This window comes from Apodemus sylvaticus, chromosome 13 (assembly GCF_947179515.1).
Source record: "Apodemus sylvaticus chromosome 13, mApoSyl1.1, whole genome shotgun sequence".
NCBI lineage: Eukaryota > Metazoa > Chordata > Mammalia > Rodentia > Muridae > Apodemus > Apodemus sylvaticus.
This window is the reverse complement of record NC_067484.1, coordinates 81993712-82016963: the sequence shown is the minus strand read 5'-3', so window position 1 is coordinate 82016963 and position 23252 is coordinate 81993712. Positions and strand designations below refer to the sequence as shown.

Here is a 23252-nt window from a genome sequence, read left to right as displayed (position 1 = left end):
CAGTCTCCGTCAAAGCCAGTGTTAAAACAAACATTAATTAGAATGTATGGAATTCCAACTGGGTAGGAGTTCATTGTGACACATAGATTTGTGTGTGTGTGTGTGTGTGTGTGTGTTTAATTTGGAAGCTCTTTACAATGAAGTTTTAATGGTTTTCTTTTTAAAATATAAGGCAAGGTGAGAAAAATGAGCATCAGCTTTTCTTCAATTTGTGAAAAATACTGAAATATAACTATGATGCTGTACTTGCTTCTGGATTTTTTTTTTTTTTTTTGCCCTTTTCTGACATCTCTTTCTTCCACATAAACATTTTTCAGTTCTCTCTAAAGTAAAAGTAGTGGGCTGGGTTGGCCGTAGCTCAGTGGTCGAACACTCATCGCATGTATACAAGGCTCTAGGTTCAATCCCCAGCATCATAAGTAAATAAATAAATAGGTCACATGGAAATACCTTGTAATATACATTGCAGAATAATGAAGATTACTCATTTCTTATTATTTTATCCCAAGGATGTTTCTTCACGACCACTTTCTTTGAACATTAAATCTGGGTCACGGATCTGTCATGGGTCATGCATATTTGGACAGCATCTATTTCTCAGAAAAGCAGTCCGTTTCAAGGACAGCAGAGGGCTGTGTCCATTGTACTGCTGGTTACCTAAATCCGCTTTGAGCTCTCGTCACGTTGAGTTACCCTTGTGGATCGGGAGGTTCTAGTTGTGTGCGCCACTACACCATTCCAGTGTAGAAATGGTTCCTGTTGCTTGGTAAATTCTATAGGGGAGAGGGCAGAGGATGGTGTTTTGTGTTTTGTTCAAGCCAGTGTAGTAGCTGTTTCCAAGGTAGCAGAGATGGAGAAAGGCCAGTATAGTGCTAAACGTTCCTAAAAGCGGCTTCCTCAGCTCGAGGCACCTTGTTGAAGGTGACAGGAAGGAAGGGGCCGTGTGGGAAGGAGTGGGGAAAGGAACAGGAAGGAGTTTGACCCAAGGCAGAAGATAGTGTCTCCTGCTCACCCTTCTCACCTCCCCCTGACACCCTCAGCCTCCTTTCTGCACCCCATCCCCACCCCCATTTTGCTATGTCAGGCTCTTCACCCCTAGGCCGGGTGTGGCTGTGAAGCCAGCTTCCCCAGCTGACCTTTTTCTACAGTCTGTGCATCTTCTGCCTCTCCACCCCACTCGGTCCCAGGACAGGAAGCCCCGACAGCAGATACCAGCAGGCGTTCCACACTGCCGGGAGGGACCGGAGCCAGGATTGTGGCTCAGCCCGTGCTGGCACCGTGGTCGGTGGACGGCTGAGCAGCTGACTATTTAAATAAAATGTCATTTAAATGAAAGCATTTTTGAAATTTTTAAATATTTTTCTTGATTGACTTTTTTTTAATAAGGTAAAAAATAAAATGATACAAGTCTGATTCACGTTCAATATGTGATTCTCCAGATTGGTTCAAGCTCTGGGTTGGATCAGGTTCCTGGTATTTTCTTATTCTGGGTGCTGTTGGATTTGGCTGATGAAATTGTAGTTGCATTTACAACTCTTGAGACATGAACAGTGGAAGGGAATACAATTTGGAGGACGTGCGGGGCTTTGCAGAGGTGTGGCCATCGGGCGTGGAGTCTGAAGGGTGGCCCTCTGCTTTACCCTGGCGGTGTCATTCCTGTGCACGGTAGCAAGTTCTTGGTGACCATTTTTGGCTGCAGATCTGTGCTTGTTAAATCTGTTGGTTCCTGCCTAGCACTGTGTCCCCTGTGCCTGCTCTCTTGTGTCAGCAGAGAAGACAGGTTAGGGATGAAATCAGCTCAGAGGCTAAATTTAGTAGGGCTGATCTGGCTGACTCTCTTATTGAAACCAAGTAAGGACAGCCCTCAGTGTCAGCAGGCCCAGCAGTTCCATAGCTTTATAAAATCAGAGCTTTATTGTTTTCTCTGAGAAAGCAAGCCGTTTCAACATGGGACTATGGTTAGGCCATAGTATACTAATGGAATATTATCTGTACTTAGAGGCGTTGTGTAGAGATTTTGTCTAGACCGGATTTTTTTTTTCTCCCTAATTTTATTTGACCAGAAAAATCTGTTTACTTGGTCTCAGAATACCAAATAGTTGGAGAAAGACAGATGACAAGTGAGATGGACCGTGTCCAGGCGTGGTCCGGCTGGAGGGCGGCTTGCTAGGCTGGGTAGCATACTGAAGTCTCCACCAGTTTACTGGCCCAGTGCAGCTTATCTTTTGAGTAGAGACTAGAATATGAGGGTTTTTTCTTCCCTTATAATTTGTATATTTCCATTATCTTGATACTTTTGTTATAAAGATAAAATGAATTGGTGGGATTGCAGAGTTTTGGTTTGGTTTGGTATTTTACCCTGAAGTGTGTGTGTGTGTGTGTGTGTGTGTGTGTGTGTGTGTGTGTGTGTCTGTGTGTTTTCACTCGAGCACATGTAGGTAACATATTAAAAAGCCAAATACCAGTATGCATGCATTCACCTTCACTAGTACTAGGAGTTTTGAATTTTTTGCACAATGGGATGTTTGATCTCGGACACAGTCAACACATCTCCGTCTAACTTCTTGCAGTGCGTGCTGTTCTGACCATTAGCAGAGCTTTATTCAACAAACACATTTTGAGCTCTGGGATAAATAGGGAAAGATTATTGTCCTTGAAGCCCTGTGCATAGAAGGCGAAACCACAGCAGTAAGTACCTCTGAAGAGAGAGGGACGTGTGCAAAGGAGAATGTTAAATAAAAAAAAAGGGGGGGGGTCAAAGGGAGTCGGCGGAAAAGACACTCACGTTCTTGGGTGTGGCAGGGAACTCCTGAGTCACAGAGTGGTCAATGCTCAGGGAACACCCTGAAAGGCTGGGGGTGCCTGGCATATAGGAGCCCATGGAGGGGGCTGCGTTCTCCAGTAGACAGCCTCCCCAAACCAGGGTAGCCCGTGTCCCTGCCTTCAGAATGTGCTTGGTCACACTCCCATCCATGAAGTGTAGGGCTGAGTGAACATTGGTTTGAAGCCACCGTGTATGCGTGAGATATCTCAGGGAACCTAATTTCTTTGGAGGAACAAAACCAGGCACACCTAGGTTTCAGAAAACTGGGTTGGTGTCAAGTGACTGTTGGCTCTGATGTCCATTCCTGCATCCCATTTTCAGCTTCTTCTGGTCGTCATGGTGATAAGCACCGTTAGTGAAGATAAATTGAAACCCAACAGCTAGGAGGAGATGGATGACCTGAAATGTATAATGTATATGTAGTTCATTGTGAGGTGTGTGTGTTTGTGTGTGCACGCGCGTGGGGGAGTGCACATGGGTGTGTGCACATGTGGGTGTGGGTGCATGGGTGTAGGTGTGCACATGTGGGTGTGTGCACGTATGTGTGTGTATGTGTGTATGAGAGTGTGTGTGTGTGTATTGTACATACATATTTAGTGACAAGTCAAAGGACAGACATCCATGTTAAACTTGTAAACATCTTATAGCTAACAGGAATTGATGACATTATTAGAAACATGAGCCAATAAATTGTAAATTCTTGATAAGATCACAAAAATAATTATAGGAAGCTATACAAAGCAATATCCTTAGTTATACCCTGTGTCTTGATCTCATTATTTTCTGTGACCTGGCAATATTGCTGCATGTGGTAGATGTATAAGCTTCACAGTTATGGTTAAAGGTTTTACAGATTCGCAACTGGCCTGAATCCATGCTGTCCCTAAGCCACCACCCTGGATGTGTGTGCTTAGAGAGGAGAGATGTGTTCATCAAAAGAACACTATGGACCCTGGAGCTAATGGAGCCCCTGCATAAACTCCATTAACTTTTAGGCCTGAGGCTCTGACTGCAGGTCAGAGTGGGCCTCCTAAAGGCATGGGGAGCCTCAAAGTGCCTGTGGTTTTGAGACTCATCGAGTAGATCTTAGCATGGCAACCTTACAGCCACTCCCTTGTGACTTTGTCTCTGATTTGTAACATGCGCACTTTTACTTGGTTGTGTCTTGTTTGAGACTGTCTCCCTAGTTTCCTTAGGCTGGCCTCCAACTTTCAATCCGTCTGCCTCATCTTCCCAAGTGTCCCTGGTGATCTAGTGGATAGGATTTGGTAATCCCAGATACTTCCATTATGGGCACACAAGACCACACATGACCTAAATACTGAAATACTATCTGTATCTTGCTTTGTCTTTTGATTTGAGTTTTGGATATTTTGGTTGGTTGTTTGGTTCTTTGGTTGATTGGAGCTTATACTTGCTATGGTGGTGATAGATGGTGTTTTATTGAAACAAATTTTATTCAATACACTAGGTTGGCCTTAAACTTTGGATTCTCCCTCTGCCTCCTACGTGCTGAAATTATAAGTATACGTCATCATGCCTGGCCTACAATCCTTGCCTCTGAATCATATGAAGACATTGCCCATTTTGAAATCATTCACTGGGTTTATAAAAACCTACAAGAGAAAAGTATGTTCCAATATACTGAGTTATTTTTTATTTTTTTTTCTCAAGATGTCAGTTATGTGACATAATGGATATGCTCGTTATAAAACATTATCTTGAATTCTTGTTTCCCTTTTTTCCCCCCTTTTTCTTTCAGTTTAAAACCTCTAAAGAGTCACAGGAAGAATATATATTTGAGGGAAAATATTTCTTAGTCATTTCTTTTTACAAATGAGTATACTGCCATGTTTCCCAGCAGATGAGCTAGAGTGTCCCGGGAACATGTGCTTACCCATTCTGTTCATGGCAGAAGCCACAGATCTCATTCTGTCCTTGAGATCTAACACTCATTTTCATATTTCATATCTGAAATAGTCTATCCTTTCCTCATATTGGCCTCACGTGAGCAAGTTATTCCTAAGAGAATTTCACAGCCTTGTTTTAACCATTTTATGGCTTTGAGGAAAGTAGAATATCTAGACTAATTATGTTGCAAGCTTGGATCCTGCACACATATATGCACATATAATTATACATATGTATACACTGGACTCACACATGTGTGCATACATGCATATTTACATACATATGCATGTATAACTGCATTTATATACATACACATGTGCACACATACACATTCACACACATATAAATATACATATCTCATACTGTATTCAACATAATGCAGACATGTGTGCACTCGTACATACACACATATACACTTACACACATGCATTCACACACAGAGACACACATCTGTGTATGTATACACGTACGCACACACAAAAGGACTTATTCACACATACCAAAGAACTTACTTATTCACTGGGGCATGCCTGTTTCTTTATGTTTGATTCAGTCCCATGCACCTGTATTGAGTGGCTGCCCTGACACTCCTTCAAAACTTCTCTGGCCCCTTCTTGAACGTGAAAAGTTGATCCTTTTTGAGTTGTATATAAAGAACCTCTGTTGTTTCAACATTCTAAGAGAATTACTCCTTTAACACCCATTTTTCCCATTTAATTTCCTGTTTGTTTTACTAGTTTCACCCAGGCTATAGGACCTAAACCCTTTCTATATTCAGATTCCAGAGATGCCAGCCACTGTTAGCACAGTAGAATAATGAACCCAACATCATTCCTCTCATCACTAAAACAGAATACCTGAGGTAACCAACCCACTTTTTTAAGGTATAATCCAGCTCACAGTTTTGATGGTTCCAGTATATATCTGATTAGCTCATTTCTGTGGGTCAGGGCAAGGTAACATAGCATAGATACAGTAGGAGATGGACCAGGTATATTGATCTTATGGCCAGGAAACTAGAGAGGGGGAGGAGAGGCCCAAGATTCCCAAATCTCTTCAGAGTTATGTCCCTGGTGACCAAAGGAACTCCCACAAGGACACACTCCTCAGGGTTCTGCTATCCCCCTCCCCTACCCCCATAGCACTACCCTCAAGACTGAGCCTTTAACATGTGTGTCTTTCAGGGTCAATCAAGGTCCAAACGATAGCCTCGGTCTTAAAGACTGTTCACCTGCCAGCCAGGCAGCACAACTAACTAGGCCGCACAACCGTCTGCCACTAGTCCAGTGAGAGTCCTGTGTGGAGAACAGATAAAGCATCTGTGAAAGGCAGCCTTGGACTAAGCTTTGAAGAAAAAGAGATTGTGTCCAAGTGTTATAAAGAGACTTTTAGGTTGGAAAGTTTGAGGCAGGGAGGCAGTGTGGTGTCTTGCCTGTGCCTGGTGCACGTCTGTAGTGTGCTGTACACTTGAGGCAGTACGCACAGTATTAACTCCAGGTAGTGATTGCTAATGGGAAGTGGAGCTCAAATGTTAAGATGGGGCCTCCTAACGTGGGCACAGCCCAAGCTGAGGAAAGGCGGATGCTTTGAGTACAGGTACCATTTCAGTCTTCCGAGGCTCTGAACTGTCCTCTTTACTCCTGGAGTCAGCAGGAGTTGACTCAGTACCAACTGAGCATGACCAGCATCTGAGGTCCCAGCAAAAGCAGCAGGATCCGCCCCAGCCAGGGCCCGTCCCTCAGCTTACAGTCTCCCTGCCACGTTTCTGTCCAGAGCTCTTGTCAGTTCTGTCAGCTTCTCCACAGACAAAGCAGAGGGAGGGCGAGATCCCTGGCCAACACGAGGTGCCCGGCCTTTCTTGCTGTCAGCCGGTTCTCAGCACTGATGAGCAGGGCACACCTGGTGACGTGTGAATCACCAGTGTCTGCACATTGTAACGATCAAGTCAGGCATGTCCACATCCTACAGGTCTTCAGACACATTACCTGTTTTCTGTGACTTACATTTTTGATTTATAGGTTTTCATAAGTGACATCGGCAAAAGAAAAGAGGTATGGGATATAACAGCCAAATGTTTGGGCATTTTAGAATTGCATACCAGGGAACAGGAGATTTGCCTAAGATAACCATTGCTCTACAGGCTGAGTTTCTTTCCACCCTGAAACTATTATGTAAGTGTGACAGACAGCATGTCACCTCTCTCTGTTGCCTCCTTTCCAGGGGTGTGGTTCTTCCTTGGGTTTTAATACACATACATTTTTATGGCCATATGCTGTAACTGTGAGAAGCGTATTACTGTGATATTAGCCCAGCATAGTTTCCTGAAGTTTCTCTTCTGTCACTGTCAGGAAGGTTGGTCTCTATCCCTATGTCTTCTGAATGACATTTTGGGACACTTCATAGAAGAACTTGAAAAAAAAATAAAGGCGCCAAGTTTTAGAGAAGGTGCATATGTCAACTTTAAATATAATGTTAGAATCCACATTTAAAAAAAAAAAAAAAGCACTCTTTTCCTGCTTCTTCCCTACCCCATGTCCCACTTTAACTCTTCTGTTTTTTTTTTTATACTTTGACCTTCTGACTAAATCCCTAAAGTAAATACCATGAGGTCTTCCTGCTAATTTGACTTCCTTGTAATACTGGAATTATGCGTAGATAACAAAATGTCCTGGGACGCACCTGGGCTATGTCAATAAATTGGCTTATTATACAGCAGTTTTCTGTCACACAGCACAGTGTGCGCAGAGGCTGCGTGGTAGCTGCTCTCTGTTCTCTGGGCTGCTGGTGACCTCCTCCCATGCCAAGCTGGCTCTACTGAACCTCCGGCCTTCAGGGGAGCTGTGGGGGAAGGTGCATCCTTCTGTAGGAAGTGGCTGTTAGGATGCTGTTGATGGTGTGACAGCTAGTGCGCTTGTCTGGGGTGGGTGGCAGGAGTGAGGAGCTGTGACCTGAGAGAGAAGGGCAAACGTTCCCATCTGAAGAGGGACAGCAAGGCACCTAACCCAGGGTCGGGAACCTCTAAGCAAAAGAAGGTTGTGTGGGCGTGAGCTGCAGGCTCTCGCTGGTCCTCACATCACTCCATCGTGCATGCGCACAGAGTTCCACTTTGAGGGCTCCCATGAGCCCCCTTTCTCATCGCTTCCTGACTGCCCTCAGCAAAGACCCTCAAAGACTAAAGGACAGTGCTCTGAGTTATACTTGACCCTGTGTGTGGGACGACGGCCAGTCTCTCTTAGACTTCTCCCCGACTCACTTAGCACATCTGCATCCGTGTCTGCACATCTGCATCTTTGCATTTATTTTGTACTTGCAGTTCCTTTGTGGGTTTGCTAGTTTTTCTGTTCTATTTTCTGTTGTTGTTTTTTTAATTCTGTGTTTCAGTGTTTTTCTGGCCTTTCAAACCTCAGAATGTTTTAGGGGACTCACTATGTAACTCTGGCTGTCCTGAAACTCACTGTGTAAACCAGACTGGCCTCAAACTCATGGAAGTGCTGGGATTAAAGGCCTGTGCCACCATAGCCAGTAGATTTTTGGTTTCTCACTCACCCATAAGCAGAGGGGCACCCCACATGCCACCTACAGATGGGCATTTGGTCAGAGGTGACCTGTCATCACAGAAGTCAAATATGGACACCATGTCTTTTCAGATTCCTGCCTCTAAGTCAGACTTACCTTATCTCAGCCTGTCTTGTAGTCTGGAAGCAACAAACAAACAAAAATAGACAAGTAGACCAAGCAAAGCCATGTCTGTGGAGGTGTAGAGGCGATACTAGGAGCACGGGTGTAGAGACCCGTGCAAATGCAGGTGGGAAGACAGCCGTGGGGGCACAGCTTTCTAGAACTTTCTTTCTTCAGGACTCCAATAAGAAAACTGAATTTGTTCCCAGTAGGTTTTGTATAGACCTTCCTAACTTGTTTTTCATTTGTGATAAAGACTGGATTTAAGGTCTCCCAACCCTCTGCTCAGTCTGGAATGTTAAATTCTAACTTTAGCTGTGGTCTCAGCCCCGGACCTCTGCTTCTATGGAAGCCAGTGACATTTTGTACTGAGCACCCCTCTCCGCCTCCCTCTCCTCCCCACTCTCTGGACTCTGCTGAGAAAGCCAAGTGTCACTGCATGAGGCGGGGCATGTTTAGTAAGATGAACATGTTGCCTGAACGGAAATCGCCCGCTGGGAACTGGGCGTGAAACTAGGCACCTAGACTGGCTCGGTCCTTAGCAGGTAAAAATTTTGCTAAGGTTTCCAACCAGCAGGCTTACTGCCGTGGTATGGTGGTTGGATAAACCACTGCAAATAGACGGGTGACCCTAGTGCTGGGGTTAGTGCTGGCGCGGATGCTCTGGCTTTCAATACACCGTTTTATTGGTGAGTTTCTGGGAAAGTTGCTTTTCCAAGTAACATTTAAACAGCAGTCCTTGTTCATATTGTACGCCTCCAGCTGTTGTGCGCTCTCTGTGTCTCTCCAAAGTTCACCTTTTAATAAAAATATCCATCCTGCATCTCAGCCAAGGACTCTTTGGAGTTTCATGTCTACTGCCCTGAAATTTCCGTTTGGAAGAGCGAGGCAGTGTTCTGTCTCCCATGACACAGGCAGCACTTTAATCCTCTCAGAACGTCCCCTGATTGCCTCACGTCATCAGGTTCTCTACAGCCAGGCTAGCTGGGAGTGGTGCTCTGGGCCTCTGTGTTGGGGAAGGGTGGGCCGGTATGTGTGTATATGTTTGTGTGAAAGTGTGCATGCATACTCAGGGATGCACATTCACATGTTTGTGTGTGCACAGGTCAGAGGTCCTCTGTTTTTTCCTGGTGATATTTTTTGATGCTCAGTCTCTTACTGAACCTGGAGCTCACTGATTGGCTAGACCGGCTGGCCAGTGAGCTTCATCCGCTTTCCTGTTTGAGACGGGGTCTTTCACTAGGACTGGAACTCACCACTTCAGCTAGGCTAGCTGGTCAGCGAGTTCCAGGGTTGTGCCCCTGCTGCCTCCCAGCACTGAGAGGACAGTCTCATGTCACTGTTCCCTGGTTTTTACATGGGTTCTAGGGATTAAACTCTGGTCCTTGTGGTTGGTACTTACTGACCGGGCTGTCTCCCCAGCCTCACAACTGAACTCTTAAAGTGTGTGTGTGTGTGTGTGTGTGTGTGTGTGTGTGTGTGTGTATGTGTGTGTGTGTGTGTGTGTGTGTCTATCTGTCTGTCCGTCTGTATATGTGTGTAGAGGTTTCTGCTGACTGCTAGAAACAGAACCCATGTTTTGCAGTATCACTTTCCTCTTTAGTAAGCCCTGATTTCCCATAGGACACTCCCTCCAATAGGAGGTTTTGGGCTTAGGTGACTGATGTGGTCCTGCAGAAGCATCGGTTCAAAGAGTGACCAGGCAGACATAAAGAGACAGTAGGCCTCTGCGCTTGTAGTGTATCAAGTCTCAAATCCATCATGCTCTATTAGGAAAGGTGACTCCATTGTCAATATGTGACTGTCAAGGTGGCAGAAAGCAGTTGCATTGTTATGAGACCATCAGGAGCTCAGAGAAGAGTGTGTGGAAAGAAGCCACCGGAGAGGAGAGGAGCTGGCACTGCGGCTGGCAGCACACGAGGGGCCTGGAGCTGGCACTGCCGCTGGCAGCACACGAGGGGCCTCTCTGACATAAAGCACAGCAAAACACGGGGAGGCCAGAAGCAGGCATGCTGGCGAGAGTCTGAGACTCTCAGGTGAAGACGGCAGGTGAAGGGCCATCTTCTAGTTAGCAGAGAACTTCAAGTAGCCTTGCCTTAAACGAGAAGTTGGTGGCAGTCCGAGAATCAGATCTTCATCTAAGTTTAGAGCTGAGCCAACCCTGACGTTTTGCACATAAGAACATTGTTGGCTCAGGGTGTGATGGCATGTCCAACCTGTTCAAAATGGGGCCGGCCCCGGAGCCAGGGCTGGTACTCCGCTTCTCCTCCTCCCTCACCCACATCTTCCAGGAGAGATGCTTAAGAAAATGTGGCGGGATAGTTTCCTTTATTTCTAGCTGTTTCTAGACCCTTGTTGCCTTTCCTAACTTGAGGAGCACATTGTGCTGATGGCTTCCGAGGGCAGTACATTATAACCAGTCTCTTGGTGGATATAGCATCCTCCCTTTGATTGCATTGATTCATCTCGCATTTATTCTTTCAAAGTGTATCTTTTATGTTCTCTGAAGGCTTGGTCTCATACTTGTTTAGTCTTTAAAAAAGAAAAACACCAAACCTTAAAAAGAATATCTAGCAGCTCTTGTACCGCCTCACTGGGGATTTTGATAACATTTCCACTTGCTGTTTCCCAGCCCTCGCTGCCACTCAGCCTGACCTTCATTCATTAACCAAATAGTTCCTGGAATCCTCTGATTTCAAATACTGTGTTAAACGCATGCTTGGGTGTAAAAGGAACAAGGGCTGGGTCAAGTGTGCTCCAACACTGTCCCTTAGAAGGTGACACACAAACAAGCACAAACTAACAGAGATACAGAACACGAGATGTAGAACCAGAGCAAGGTCATAAGGAGAGAGGGAGGGCCACCTCCGATGGCGGAGGCGAAAGAGGACCTCTCTGAAGACGGAGCCTTCTACACTTTGGTCTGAAGGAAGAAGAGATTCTAGGTGGCCCCAGGGTGTGCAGGTTCTATTGCAGTGCCAGATGACGTGTTCCAGGAACAGCAGAGAAGCCTACAGTGAAAGGAGTTTCCTAGCTCAGCGGTGGTGTGAAACGGAGAAAGTTGTCTTTGCTTTAGTTTGTCAAAGTCCCAAAGTACCAGAGCGCACTTGGGTGTTTCGTAGAAGATCTCTGCGGAGGGGAATTGGCGTCGCGAGTGAGGCTGAGGGGTGTTGGTGGAGCCACTCAGTGAGAAGGCAAGGAGATGAGACCCAGAGCACAGGTGGACAGCTGCCAGGAGGAACCTTGTGCGAGTTCCACTGTGGTAAAGCTCCTGTCCCCGTGAGTACCTGGGATGATGCTCCTGGGGGGTCAAGTGACTTCACGATTCCCTTTTTACGATGTGTAAGCAGCATGCCCTTAAAACACACAGGGGAGCAAGACCTGAAAGTGGCCTAGTGCACACACCCCGATGGGCCAGTCACATGACCTCTGCACAGTCACATGACCTCTGCACAGCTCCACAAGGCCCGCTCAGGATCTCCTGAGTCATGTGTCATGACTCTAAATGTCCACATAGTGTGACCTTGCTGGAGGCACTCACTCCTTCCTATATCAGTTCCTACAGGGCAGTTACTCTTCTGCGCCAATGCCCCTATGGCCAGAAAGGCAGGAAACTACACAGTCAGGATTCCAACCACACCATTGATTTGTAGCCTCCGTGCTTAAGGTTTTCAAAATGATGAAATTCATCCCAGCTTAACTTCCCAGTGTAAAGGACCCATGGTGAGAGTCGTACACAGCACTGCACACAGCTCCCTTGAAAACATGCACATCAGATCCTGACTGTTTGTGAATATAACCCCGCGTCACAGTGAAGGCTCAGCAGGTGGGGATTATTCCAGAAGTGCAAAGAGTTCAGACCTAGAAAATCAATGGATGTGATTGATCATATTAACAAACTAAAGGAACAAGATTTTTACCTATTTGTAAAAATAGTAGTTGATAATTTCAGTGAAACTTAATTGCTAGTAAAATTTAAGAGTATTTCCTTGGTATTCAGCATCTGTGGCTAGTAACAGATTTGGGAGAACACAGTGTGTGTGTGTGTGTGTGTGTGTGTGTGTGTGTGTGTGTGTGTGTGTGTTTGTTGTTGGGTGGTAGCTGTGGCGTGTGTTTTTTTTCCTTGTCTTTTCTTTCTTTTTTTTTCTTTTTTCTTTTTCCTTTTTCTTTCTTTTTGACAATGTTTCTCTGTATAGCCCTGGTTATCCTGGAACTCACTTTGTGGACCAGGCTGGACTCATCTCAGAGATCTGCCTGCCTCTGCCTCCTAAATAGCTGGCATTAAAGTCGTGTGCCACCAGTACCTGGTCAGATTGCAGACTATTCTGATTAAGTTTCAAGCCTACGTCTCCACCAGCAGTGTATAAGAGTTCTCTTCTGGGCACCTTCTTCTGCATTTGTTACTATTTATTTGCTTAATGATTATATATTTTTTAATCTTCATGTGGTTTAATTTGCGTTTCTCTGGTGGCTATTGGAGTTGAACATTTTTCACACATTTATCGTCCATTTGAACTTTATTTGTGAGAATTGGCTGCTTATTTCACTGGCCCATGAGCTGGTTGGGCTGCTCATTCAGTGCTGCAGAACGTCTACCCACTGAAGAGAGAAATAGCATATCCAAGAGGTGATAGGAAAGGACAGGCCATGCTAGAACAGTTGCTAAGCAAATGAGGACTAGCTCATCACCAATCAGATGCCAGGAATTAACGCCCACTTTTCACAGATTACTGAATGTTAATGGTTTCACCTCTCCCATCAGAATACAGACTGGCAAATGACTAAGAACCGGGTTCTCAAGAAGTGCACCCCACCTTCACAGACAAACAACTTTGTGATGAGGGACAGATAAAGGACATATAACTAGAAAGAATGTGAGTGTCATTGTCCAATACCTAAAAAATAGGCTTCAAATAAAATTTAGCCAAGTATATTTTTTAAAAGAGCTTACTAGTAAGGAAACCACATAGCAAAAATAATTTTAAGCATGGACACCAAACATAGTGAATAAAATAAACTGCAGATGTGAACACATAAATTAATGCCAACACAGTAACAGAGGCATACTCTATGGGAGGGATTGTGGGGGTTGGGGGAGCACTAGGGATTCAGCCCCACAGCCTTGTGGGTAATCAGCAGAGGCTGCATTGCCCAGCTACATCCCAGCCCCAGGGGATTTACTTCTGATTCCAAAACTTACTACCGTAATCAAGATAATGTGTCTTACTGACTTAAGGCTAGACATGTAGATAGAGTAGCCCTGAATGTCTAGAAGAAAAAGAGTTAAGTAAACATGAGCTAATTAATTTTCAGTAAGAGAGCCAGCACAGAGGTTGATTGAGTAATTTCTACAAAACTGGATGGGAGGAGGCTGGAGATGAGGCTCAGTGGTTAGAGTATCTGTTGTTTGTAAAGGACTTTGACTCGTCTTACCCATGAGGTGACTCACGCTAGCGAGTTGATCCAGGGCCCTCTTCTGACCCACATGGACAGACGTAAGTTCAAGCAAAACACTCATACCCTCCCCCAAATAAATAAGTCACTTTTTAAATTTATGAATGGTCCTGGGATATAATATTCACATGCAGAACAGTGGAACGTTCACCTCACCCTATCTATAAGAGTCAGCTCAAACACTGATCATAAACCTGGACATAAGAACTAAAATCATGAAGCCTTTGGAAGGTACAGCATTGGGCGCAGATGTCCCTTGAGTTGGACAGTGTAAGTGTGGACCTTCTCCCAGCTTGGGGCAGGCTGCTGTTTCTTAACCATGGCAAAAAAAAAAAAAAAAAACACGTGATAGGTAAAGGGTTAAATTGGATTAGCTCAAAAGCGAAAGCACGCACTTCAGGTGTTGCTGTCTGAAAAAGTCCGCACTGCAAGGCTGGAAGAATTTGCAAACCACGAGTCTGATAAGGGGAACTGCCTCTGGAACATAGAATTCCCACAACTCAACAAAGCATACCTCAGTTTAAACCCAGTCAAAGGATTTGCACAGAAGCCTCCAAAGACAGTCTACAGTGGCCCAGAAGCACTTTAGGAAGACATTCAGCACCATTAGTAATTAGTGAAATCCACCTGAGGCACTGGCCACACCCACTAGGATCTAACAGCAGCCAGGACGCACTATGACTTTGAGTTCTACAAACTGTGTTGGTGGGAAAGTAGGATGGCGTGCCTGCCTTGGAAAACAGATGGGCAAGTCTTCAGGATGTTTATCACAGACACACCACATGACTCAGCAGAGACTCCGCCTTACAGCCAATGAGAGCATGTGCCCCAGAAGAACTTACCATGTTCTTAGCAGCTTGACTCAGTAGGCCCCACGTGGCCCAGATGCCACTCACTGGCGGATGGTCCACAGAAAGGGTTAGAGGTCCAGTGAGCTTTGGAAGGTTTTTTTGGAGCTCGGGGGTCACGAAGCCTGATTCCCTTTAAGTGAGATCTGGGGAAAAGGCAGACACTAGGAAGTTAGAGGAACAGTTGCAGTGCACAGGGGATGGAGGACAGAGAGAGTGGCTGTGAAGTCTCTGTGTGGTGTTAGAAATCTGAATTAGTGACCTGGTATCAGATTTACACTCCTGTGAACGTGTAATAATGTTGAAACCCCCTGACTAAACTGCACATCTTTAAAGGTTGAGTATATGAATTATATACAATGTTTTTAAAAGGCTATTTTCTGTATGCCTTTTAAATTCAAAACTACAATGGGAAGTATAAATGCACAGTTCCCTCTTTTAATCTTTGGAAGAGGGGAAGCTGCTGTTCATTCCGCTTGTTTCGTTCCTTCATTTTGTGGGGCTTGTTCTGTTTTGTGTTTTTCAAGACAGGGTTTCTCTGTGTAGCACTGGCTGTCCTTGAACTTGTTCTGTAGACCAGGCTGGCCTTGAACCCAGAGACCCACCTGCTACTGCCTCCCAAAGCTAAGGTGCTAGGATTAAAGGTGTGCACCACGACCACCCAGTGAGGGAGAGAGGAGAAGTTGTAAAACACAGGATCTATTAAATAGATAACAAAGAAAGTAAGACTATCATGGGGCACATTTAATCCACACAATCCACAGTTTAAAACTACACCTTTAAAAATATGATAAGTGAGGATGAATACAAATATACAAAAAGTACAGCTATACTAAAAAACATTCACTCTTAATTTATTTTTAATTTTTGCCACAAAATATTTTAATATTTATAGCAATAATATTAATAACAGCAATACAACTTTCTAATTGTATATACAGATTGCTTGTATGTTACATGTTGTGACAAAGAAAAATTACTTCCATAGATTAAAAAAAAAAAGCACATGCATTAGGAAAGTAACCATAGTAAAGGCGGAGTTCTTCACCCACTGGGGACCAAGTATAGGATAGCCCATCCCAGGTGATGTCAAGACCTGGCTGACATCAGTTGACAGTTTGGAACGAGCATTACAGAAAGTAATCTTGGCAAGCTTATCAAGAAAAGAATTTCTAGGGAAGACGTTGGGTGTCTCAGCACCCTTGGAAAGCCAGGGTCAGAGTTGGAGGAACCTCCTTGTACCTGGGGAAGAGGATAGTTAGACCAGGATACCCCATTCTGCACTTCACGGTGTCCTAGGCATGCTGCTGCCACAGTGATAAACCCCCTGTCTCTGCCTTCTCTTACTCCCTCCATTGGATGGGGGCAGAAATGTGCACAGCAGAGCCCCGGTCATGGGCCTTCAATGTTAGTGTGGAGGCAGGAAAAGGAGGCTCGCCTATATTCTACTTCTAGGGGAGTCAGAAAAAAAAATGACAGATTCCCACTAACATTTGGAATGACTAAAATTAGAACCATACTTTCTATCACAAACCAAAATAAATTCCACATGGATCCAGAATTCGAATGTAAAACTGGAGATCGTAAAAGCACTTACAGAAACTGTGCATGAATATTTATGGGATGTTGGTTGGGGGAAGTTGCTAAGCATGATGTAAATACCAGAATGCCGTTAAAACGTTGGCTAGAGAGAATCGAGCGACCCGGACAGTGGCTGCAGTAGATAGAGCGCTTGCATAGCATACACAGGTCCTGGGTTTGATTCCTAGCACCACAGAAACAAATGAGTATGTAAAAATAGATATGATTGCATTTTAAAAGCATTATCACATTTTAGTAAAAATAAATAAATGTATAACCTTACCTCCGAAAAATTCAGAATGGCCTATGTCAGAATACAAGGACGAGTTCCTGACCACTTGGTGGCGTTTATTAGAGATGGTGACAAGGGTTTTTTCTAACTTTCCTCACCCCCACCCTCTAAAATTATTGCTAATTTTTAAATTTGGAAAGTGAAGGATTCAGATGGTTGGCTGAGAATATGTAGCGTCTGGGTCTCCAGAGGCAGATTTAATGCTAACCTCCAGCAAAAGGAGGCTAACTTTGCAGATGGGTCAGAGACAGTGCTTCCCACGCCCACCTGCGTGATCACACTGCAGGGTGTCGGACTGTGTTCCATCTGGTGGCACTTTTAAAAGGAGGATTACCTAACTGAACCCCTCTCCCGTCTTACCTCCCCAGCACAGTGTTTTGGGTTTGGATTTGCTGTGCCTTCCATGTCTTGTTTTGAAGAGAAGCCATCTGCTTCAGAAGAAATGCTTAATTCATGGCGTTGGCATCTAAAGCAAAGCCAGATGCCTCTGTTTCATTTCTTTGTGGCCTTACCTACAAAGAACAAACGACCCCAGCATTTCTGGTTCCACAACCTTTCCATTCCTAGTGTTTTGTCTCTTCTCCCGGAACTTTGCCTCAGCTGAGGATTTGGTGTAAGGCACCCTGGTGCCCTAGCCAAAGGGGAGTCTCCCTCTAGGAAGACAGGGCCTCCAGAAGCCTCGATGGGAAATATGAGGGAGGTCCTTCGTGGTCTAGAAAGACTAATCGGCAGCACGTCATAGAACGAGCGATCTGTAGATGGCAGAGAAAGGAGACTGTGCCATTCCACTTGATCCTGCGCTTGGCATGCAGTTGTTCTTCCTGTGAGGCAGGGGACTTGTGACAGTTTGTGTTAAATGTCCTTAGTCTTCCCCCATTCAGATAAGGGCCAAGTAAATGCCCCCCTGATGGGGGTTTTTCTAGCTGAGACTGGCGCATTTCAATAGTCCTTCATGTTTGAAAGTGAAGACTTTGCTAAACAGACTCTCCTTGGGGTCCCTTGAACATTGCTGCACACTTTTCCTCACAGTTGTGAACAGCACAACTCTGAACATCTGTGGTTTTCAGGAGATCGCTGCCTTCCTCCTGTCTGCTCATGAGGGAAGCCTGTTGCTCTTGGACTGGAAGGAGGTTGGCATGCAGCTGGCTCCTGGTGTTAGAAGGCTTAGGATACAGTTTCCAGCAGAGTTACTTCGCAGGATGGCCATGAAACAGCCTGTGTGTATATGTGGGCATCATATCCCGTAAGAGCCTGTGCACCGCCCTCGTGGTTACAGGCTCTGTGCTTTTTCTTCTTAAGTTGACTCTGATGACAGAGAGTAGGACACTAGCTAGATAGAAGGTCAAGGACGTGTCCCTTTCCTCTGACAGAAGGAACAAGGATTGTTCTTAACACAGAGGATGCCACATGTCGGTCATGGGAACTGAAGACATGGTGGCTGACAGGAGTGATGGATGCTGTGCTGTTGAGACATGGCCTCTTCTCTCTGGTCCCCAAGCCCTGCTGTCCAGAGGGTGTCATGGTGGAAGGGACATGTGTGCAGGCAGCTGTGCTCTGTGTCACTCATGGTGCTCGTACTCATGGCCACCGTCACATCTGAGTACAGCCAGACTTACCGGCCCCTGTCTGTCTTTACCTCTTTCTAGGAGCAGCCTACTGCCAGTTCATGGACATGCTGTTCCCGGGCTGTATTAGTTTGAAGAAAGTAAAATTCCAAGCAAAGTTGGAGCACGAGTATATTCACAACTTCAAACTTCTGCAAGCGTCCTTTAAACGGATGAATGTTGATAAGGTAAGAGGTCTGTTAATAGCCCTGTCAGGCACTCTTAAAAATTGCCTTTAATATTTTATTATTTTTTGAGCTGTGTGTATGTGCATTCCTATGTGGGTCTGTGTGTGCAAGTGCAGTGCCTACAAAGCCCTTAAGAGAGTGTGGGAATCCCCAGGAGTCAGAGTTACATGTGACTGATGTGGGTGCTGGGAACTGAACTCCAGTCCTCTGAAAGGGCACTTTACATACCTTAGCCATCTATTCAGCACCCTTAAATACTTTGTAATCAAAAATGAACACGTCTGAGAACACATCCATGAGGGATATACTTAGATAACTCCCCTTGGGGGAGGGGAGGCTGCACAGACCTGAACAACAGTGTACATGTGAGGTTTTCATTTTAAGAAATCCTTAAATCCTGCAGCCGTTAGACAAACCTCTTAGCAGGGGTCCTAAATGTTATAGTCCGTCGTTAGCTTCTCAGTGTTGCAAATGAGAAGCTTTTATGGTTACCAGATGCTTCTGGAGTGCTTTGGGTATTTTGTTCCTTTGGAAAAACAACTTGTTAACATGGGGACCCATCATGGGTTTGAGTTCCAAGGCTGAAGAAAGTCATTGACATTTTCTAACGATCTAAACGGGCTCCTCTGGAGAAGAGGACTAGGACCCTCCTTCCCCGTGGTTAAGGTACCGAGGAGATGCAGGCTAAGACCCACTGGTCTCTCCAGGAGTGCTGGCTGCTGTCCAGATAATTCACTTACTAATATGTGTTCATTACTTAGGGTCTCTCCTCTCATAATGAGTATGACTGGCTGTATCTCTTAGAATGAATTAGCATTAACAAGGCAGGAATTGTAAACAAGGAACTATAAACAAGGGGAAGAGACAAACTAGCAGAAGAAACATAACTCTTTGAAAAACACATTAATAAAAGGAATAAATAGGCTACAGGACAAAAACAAACAGATACTAGGTTATAAGAGCTAAAGGCTAGAGGAAAGTTTAATCATTCAATACAATTCACTGCTTCACTAAAAGCATTCTTACCGGAATGTCGAGAAAAATCTGGCTTCTTTTCTCAGAATTTGTATTTTATATTGTATGTTCTTAGCCAGCCAAGGTAGTTCCAGCTGCTTTGAAGTCTGAGGCAGAAGGATTGCTCAGGCCTAAGAGTTTGAGAACATCCTGGACAACACATGCAAAACCGGTATTTCAAATCAAAAAGAAAAAAAGCAGAAAATATGTTTCTCTGAAAAATCTTAACTTTTATTTCTTTCCCCTTTAAGTCTACCCTTGTACATTCGAAAGGAGAAAAGCTGGTTCTAGGTTTTTGCCTGGAACTTGCTGTAAATCAAATCAGAGATCTTTCTATAAGTGGACACACAGAGAACTGAAGAGCTAAGAATGTTGAAAAACAAGTTTGCAGAGGGTGGATACTGACCTCCCAGCTAACAAGATGCTGCTAGCACAGGATTGTCAGATCCCTGGAGAGGCAGGCACAGTACCACGTACCTATCATGTCTGCCGCAGGGCTTGGTTCAGCCTTATTTCCTGAGACCAGGAATGCAGAATTAAGTCGAGAAGGAAGATTCTCGACTTGCTGCCTACCGCCATCGTGTAAAGGTGGTGATACCATTCCCACACTTAGGCAGCAGATGACTTCAGTTCATGAAGGGCTACAGTCACCAGCTACCAGTCAGACTCTTAGGAAGCAAGCAGTAAAACTCTGGAAAGCATCAGCTGTAATAAAATACACAGGGAAGTGGGAATGGGGCGGGAATCTTTCCAGCGAGGGTTCTAGGGAAGTGGGGGGAGGGGGGGACGACTCAGCAGCTGATGACTTTGCTAAACATGCCGTCTGGGGGCTTCCCTTGATTTTTTTTTTCCTGAGTTATGGTTGATTCTGTTCTTTTAGTTTAGTTTTGTTTTGTTTTTCAGTTCTTTCTTTTACCTTCAAGATTATACTATAATTGTATCATTTCTCCATTCCCTTTATTCCAAACCCTCCCGTATGTAACCCTCCTTGCTCTCTTTCAAATTTCTGGCCTTTTTCTTTTTCGTTAATTGTTGTTCATGGTACCGGAAAGGACCATGCCAGCTTCCAGAGGGGGAAAAAGGGGCACCAGCACAGCACGATAACCCTAAGACTATAGTAGTGGCACCATGCTTGGAGGGAATCACAGCTCTCTAATTGGAGTTAAGACCCTCTCCACAAGAGGAAAATCATACCTGGTACAGAAAACCTAGCTAACTACGCAGAGCTAGTAAAGTCGTGGATCATGGAGGGGCATCCCAAGACTGTGTTCTGCTCTCTTTAAAGTGGCCCCGTTGGCATTTATGAGCATCCTTGGCATATGGTTTCCAAGGTGGCCAAGGCTTGCTGCAAGGGTTAGTGTCTTCTGCTTCCATTCCTGCTGTCCATCTGCGCAGCTTTGCGTCCTGTGCACGGGGCTTCTGTCTGAATCACGCGCAAGTACGTGTGCACCCTGAGTCACAACTCAGTTCATCCCTCTCTCATAGTTCCCATACAGTAGTCAGCCAGTGATAGAGGAAGCAGAATCCAGTAATTGTTCAATGTGGGAAGCATGGTACAGCTCCATTTCCTTTAATAAGAGAAATAGCAACTCACTGAATTACAGCTCAGCAATCAAGTCCCTCCTAGGTCCTTTGTCATAATTCCAGAGGTTCCTGTGGGAGTTAGCAGGCAGTCCTGGCTGACTCTGGGTTCTAGTGGAAAGCTAACTCTGAGAAGCTGATCTTTGTGTCTCTGAGGCTGATGTGCACGCCACGTATCTTCTTTGTGAGCTTCCGTGACCCTCTTAATGAGCATCTTCCTCTCTGTCTCTGCACTCCCACGGAGCCCGAGCTGTGCTCCTGCGTTGCTCATTCCCTGGCCCTGTACTGTGCTAGTTGGGATGCTTGTCCACGTTTTAATGAGCTCTGCTGCCTGTGTCCCATTATCTCTTTCCACTGAGCGGCCCCTGGTCCGTGTGCTCTATATCTGGTAGCTATATTCCTTATGAGTTTATCTCAATACAACTGGACCCGTTTATCGCAATACAACTGGGCCAGGAAATAGGAACACACTTCAACTTGGAAGCAGTACAACATCGCAGGCCTGGTATTTTATGGGGAGACTACATAACTATATACATATCCTATACATGAGATAAGTCCCTCTGTTTGTGGTTTGTCGTTTTCTGGTTTTGTTTGTTGGCTTTTTTGAGGTGACTCCTAACTATGGACCTCAGCTTGCTCTCACACTCATAATCTTGAGTCTCCCAAGTGGATTACAGGCATGTGCTACCCCGCCAGACCTGGCAGGTCACCCCCATCTTGACAGCGAAGGACAGTCCTTTTTCAGTTGTTCAGGGGATATTCAGTTTTACAGATAATCCACTCTGGGGCTTTTTGGCTGGTGATGGTTGTAGTAGGCTTTTATTTGTTTGTTTGTTGTTGTTTTGTTTTTACCAAGTCTTTAAAGAGTTTAAAAGTTGTGTTAATTGTAGAATACAGCTGAGAAGACAGGGAGACAACAAGTCGTCAGTAATTGCAGGCAATGGGGTCCAAAAAAACGCTTAGTGCTTAGGAGCACCTGCTACTCTCCCAAAGGACTCTGGTTCCATTCCCAGCCCCAATATTTGATGGTTACAGTGACCCCTTCTGGCCGCAACAGGCACAGCACACACATTGTGCATATACATGCCCGTAAATTGAAATAAATAAAACTTTAAATTTTCTGCTTACAAAAGTTGCAAGCAAGGAATTCTTGGGATACAATTGCAAAATACTCCAAGCTAACCTGAGGCTTGTGACTCACCTGGTGACCTGATGTTGCAGGTAATTCCAGTGGAGAAGCTGGTGAAGGGGCGTTTCCAAGACAACCTGGATTTTATTCAGTGGTTTAAGAAATTCTACGATGCTAACTATGACGGGAAGGAGTACGATCCTGTTGAGGCCCGACAAGGGCAAGATGCGATTCCTCCCCCTGACCCTGGTGAACAGATCTTCAACCTGCCCAAGAAGTCACACCATGCAAACTCCCCCACAGCAGGTATGTCACGAGGACATCTGTCCTTCTCATAGGAAATGGCTCCGACTCTACAATGCTTCAGTCTGTGCTTGTGTCCAACAGTACTTCCATGCGTTTGGATGGTTTTCAGTATTGTCTGTGTGACCATGCTGATCTTTCTATGACCCATTTGTCATGAGTCTAATGGTCTGGATTTCACATATTAAAAAGGCACAGCCGTACATGCTGTGTCTCTGTAGCTGCCTGTTAAGATAATACCCCGAGGACAGATTTCTTTTTCCTCTCTTAATTTTTCTGAAAATTTTTGAGTAGTTTGTTTAGATTTAGATCAAAATATTTTAGTCCTTAAATGCCAGCAAGGCAAATCATAATATGAATTGACATACTGTTAGGTGTGGGTCATTTTATAGAGATGTTCAAGGGAAATCAGTGAGTGGTTTGCATGTTACTACGGACACTTCATTTTTCATGAGTTCTTGTCCTCAAAATTGAAATTATTGAGAATACATACCTAGAATTTTTAGGAATAGTTTTAACTTTTGTGGATTAAAAAAAAAAAAACTCTAAAATATCTTAGAAATATCCTTGCCATAAATAACCAACTCTACTAGATGACATATGTTGTTATGAAGTGAGGTCATTATTATACACACTAGTTGTGTGCTAGGTTGTTAACAATGAAACACTTGAAACTTTCTTTGTCACAAATGCAGAGCCCACTGTTCAGACCTATCATGATACAGATTTTTATTTCTGCCCACCCTACTACAGTCAATATGGATTAGGTATGATTAAGAGTAGGTATTAGTAGCTTTATTATCATTCTTTAGCTTCCTACTTAGAAACCTTTTCCCCTTTTT

General features: G+C 44.7%; 1 protein-coding gene across 2 annotated transcripts in view; it reads left to right on the top strand.

The window, feature by feature from the left end:
* Positions 1 to 23252, top strand: part of Mapre2 (microtubule associated protein RP/EB family member 2) — a 134039-nt gene that overhangs the window by 75627 nt on the left and 35160 nt on the right. For both annotated transcript variants that reach the window (XM_052201504.1, XM_052201503.1), the window contains 2 exons: positions 18235 to 18380; positions 22200 to 22413. In XM_052201504.1, coding sequence (XP_052057464.1) covers positions 18235 to 18380; positions 22200 to 22413 — 360 coding nt within the window. The remainder of the gene's footprint in view (positions 1 to 18234; positions 18381 to 22199; positions 22414 to 23252) is intronic.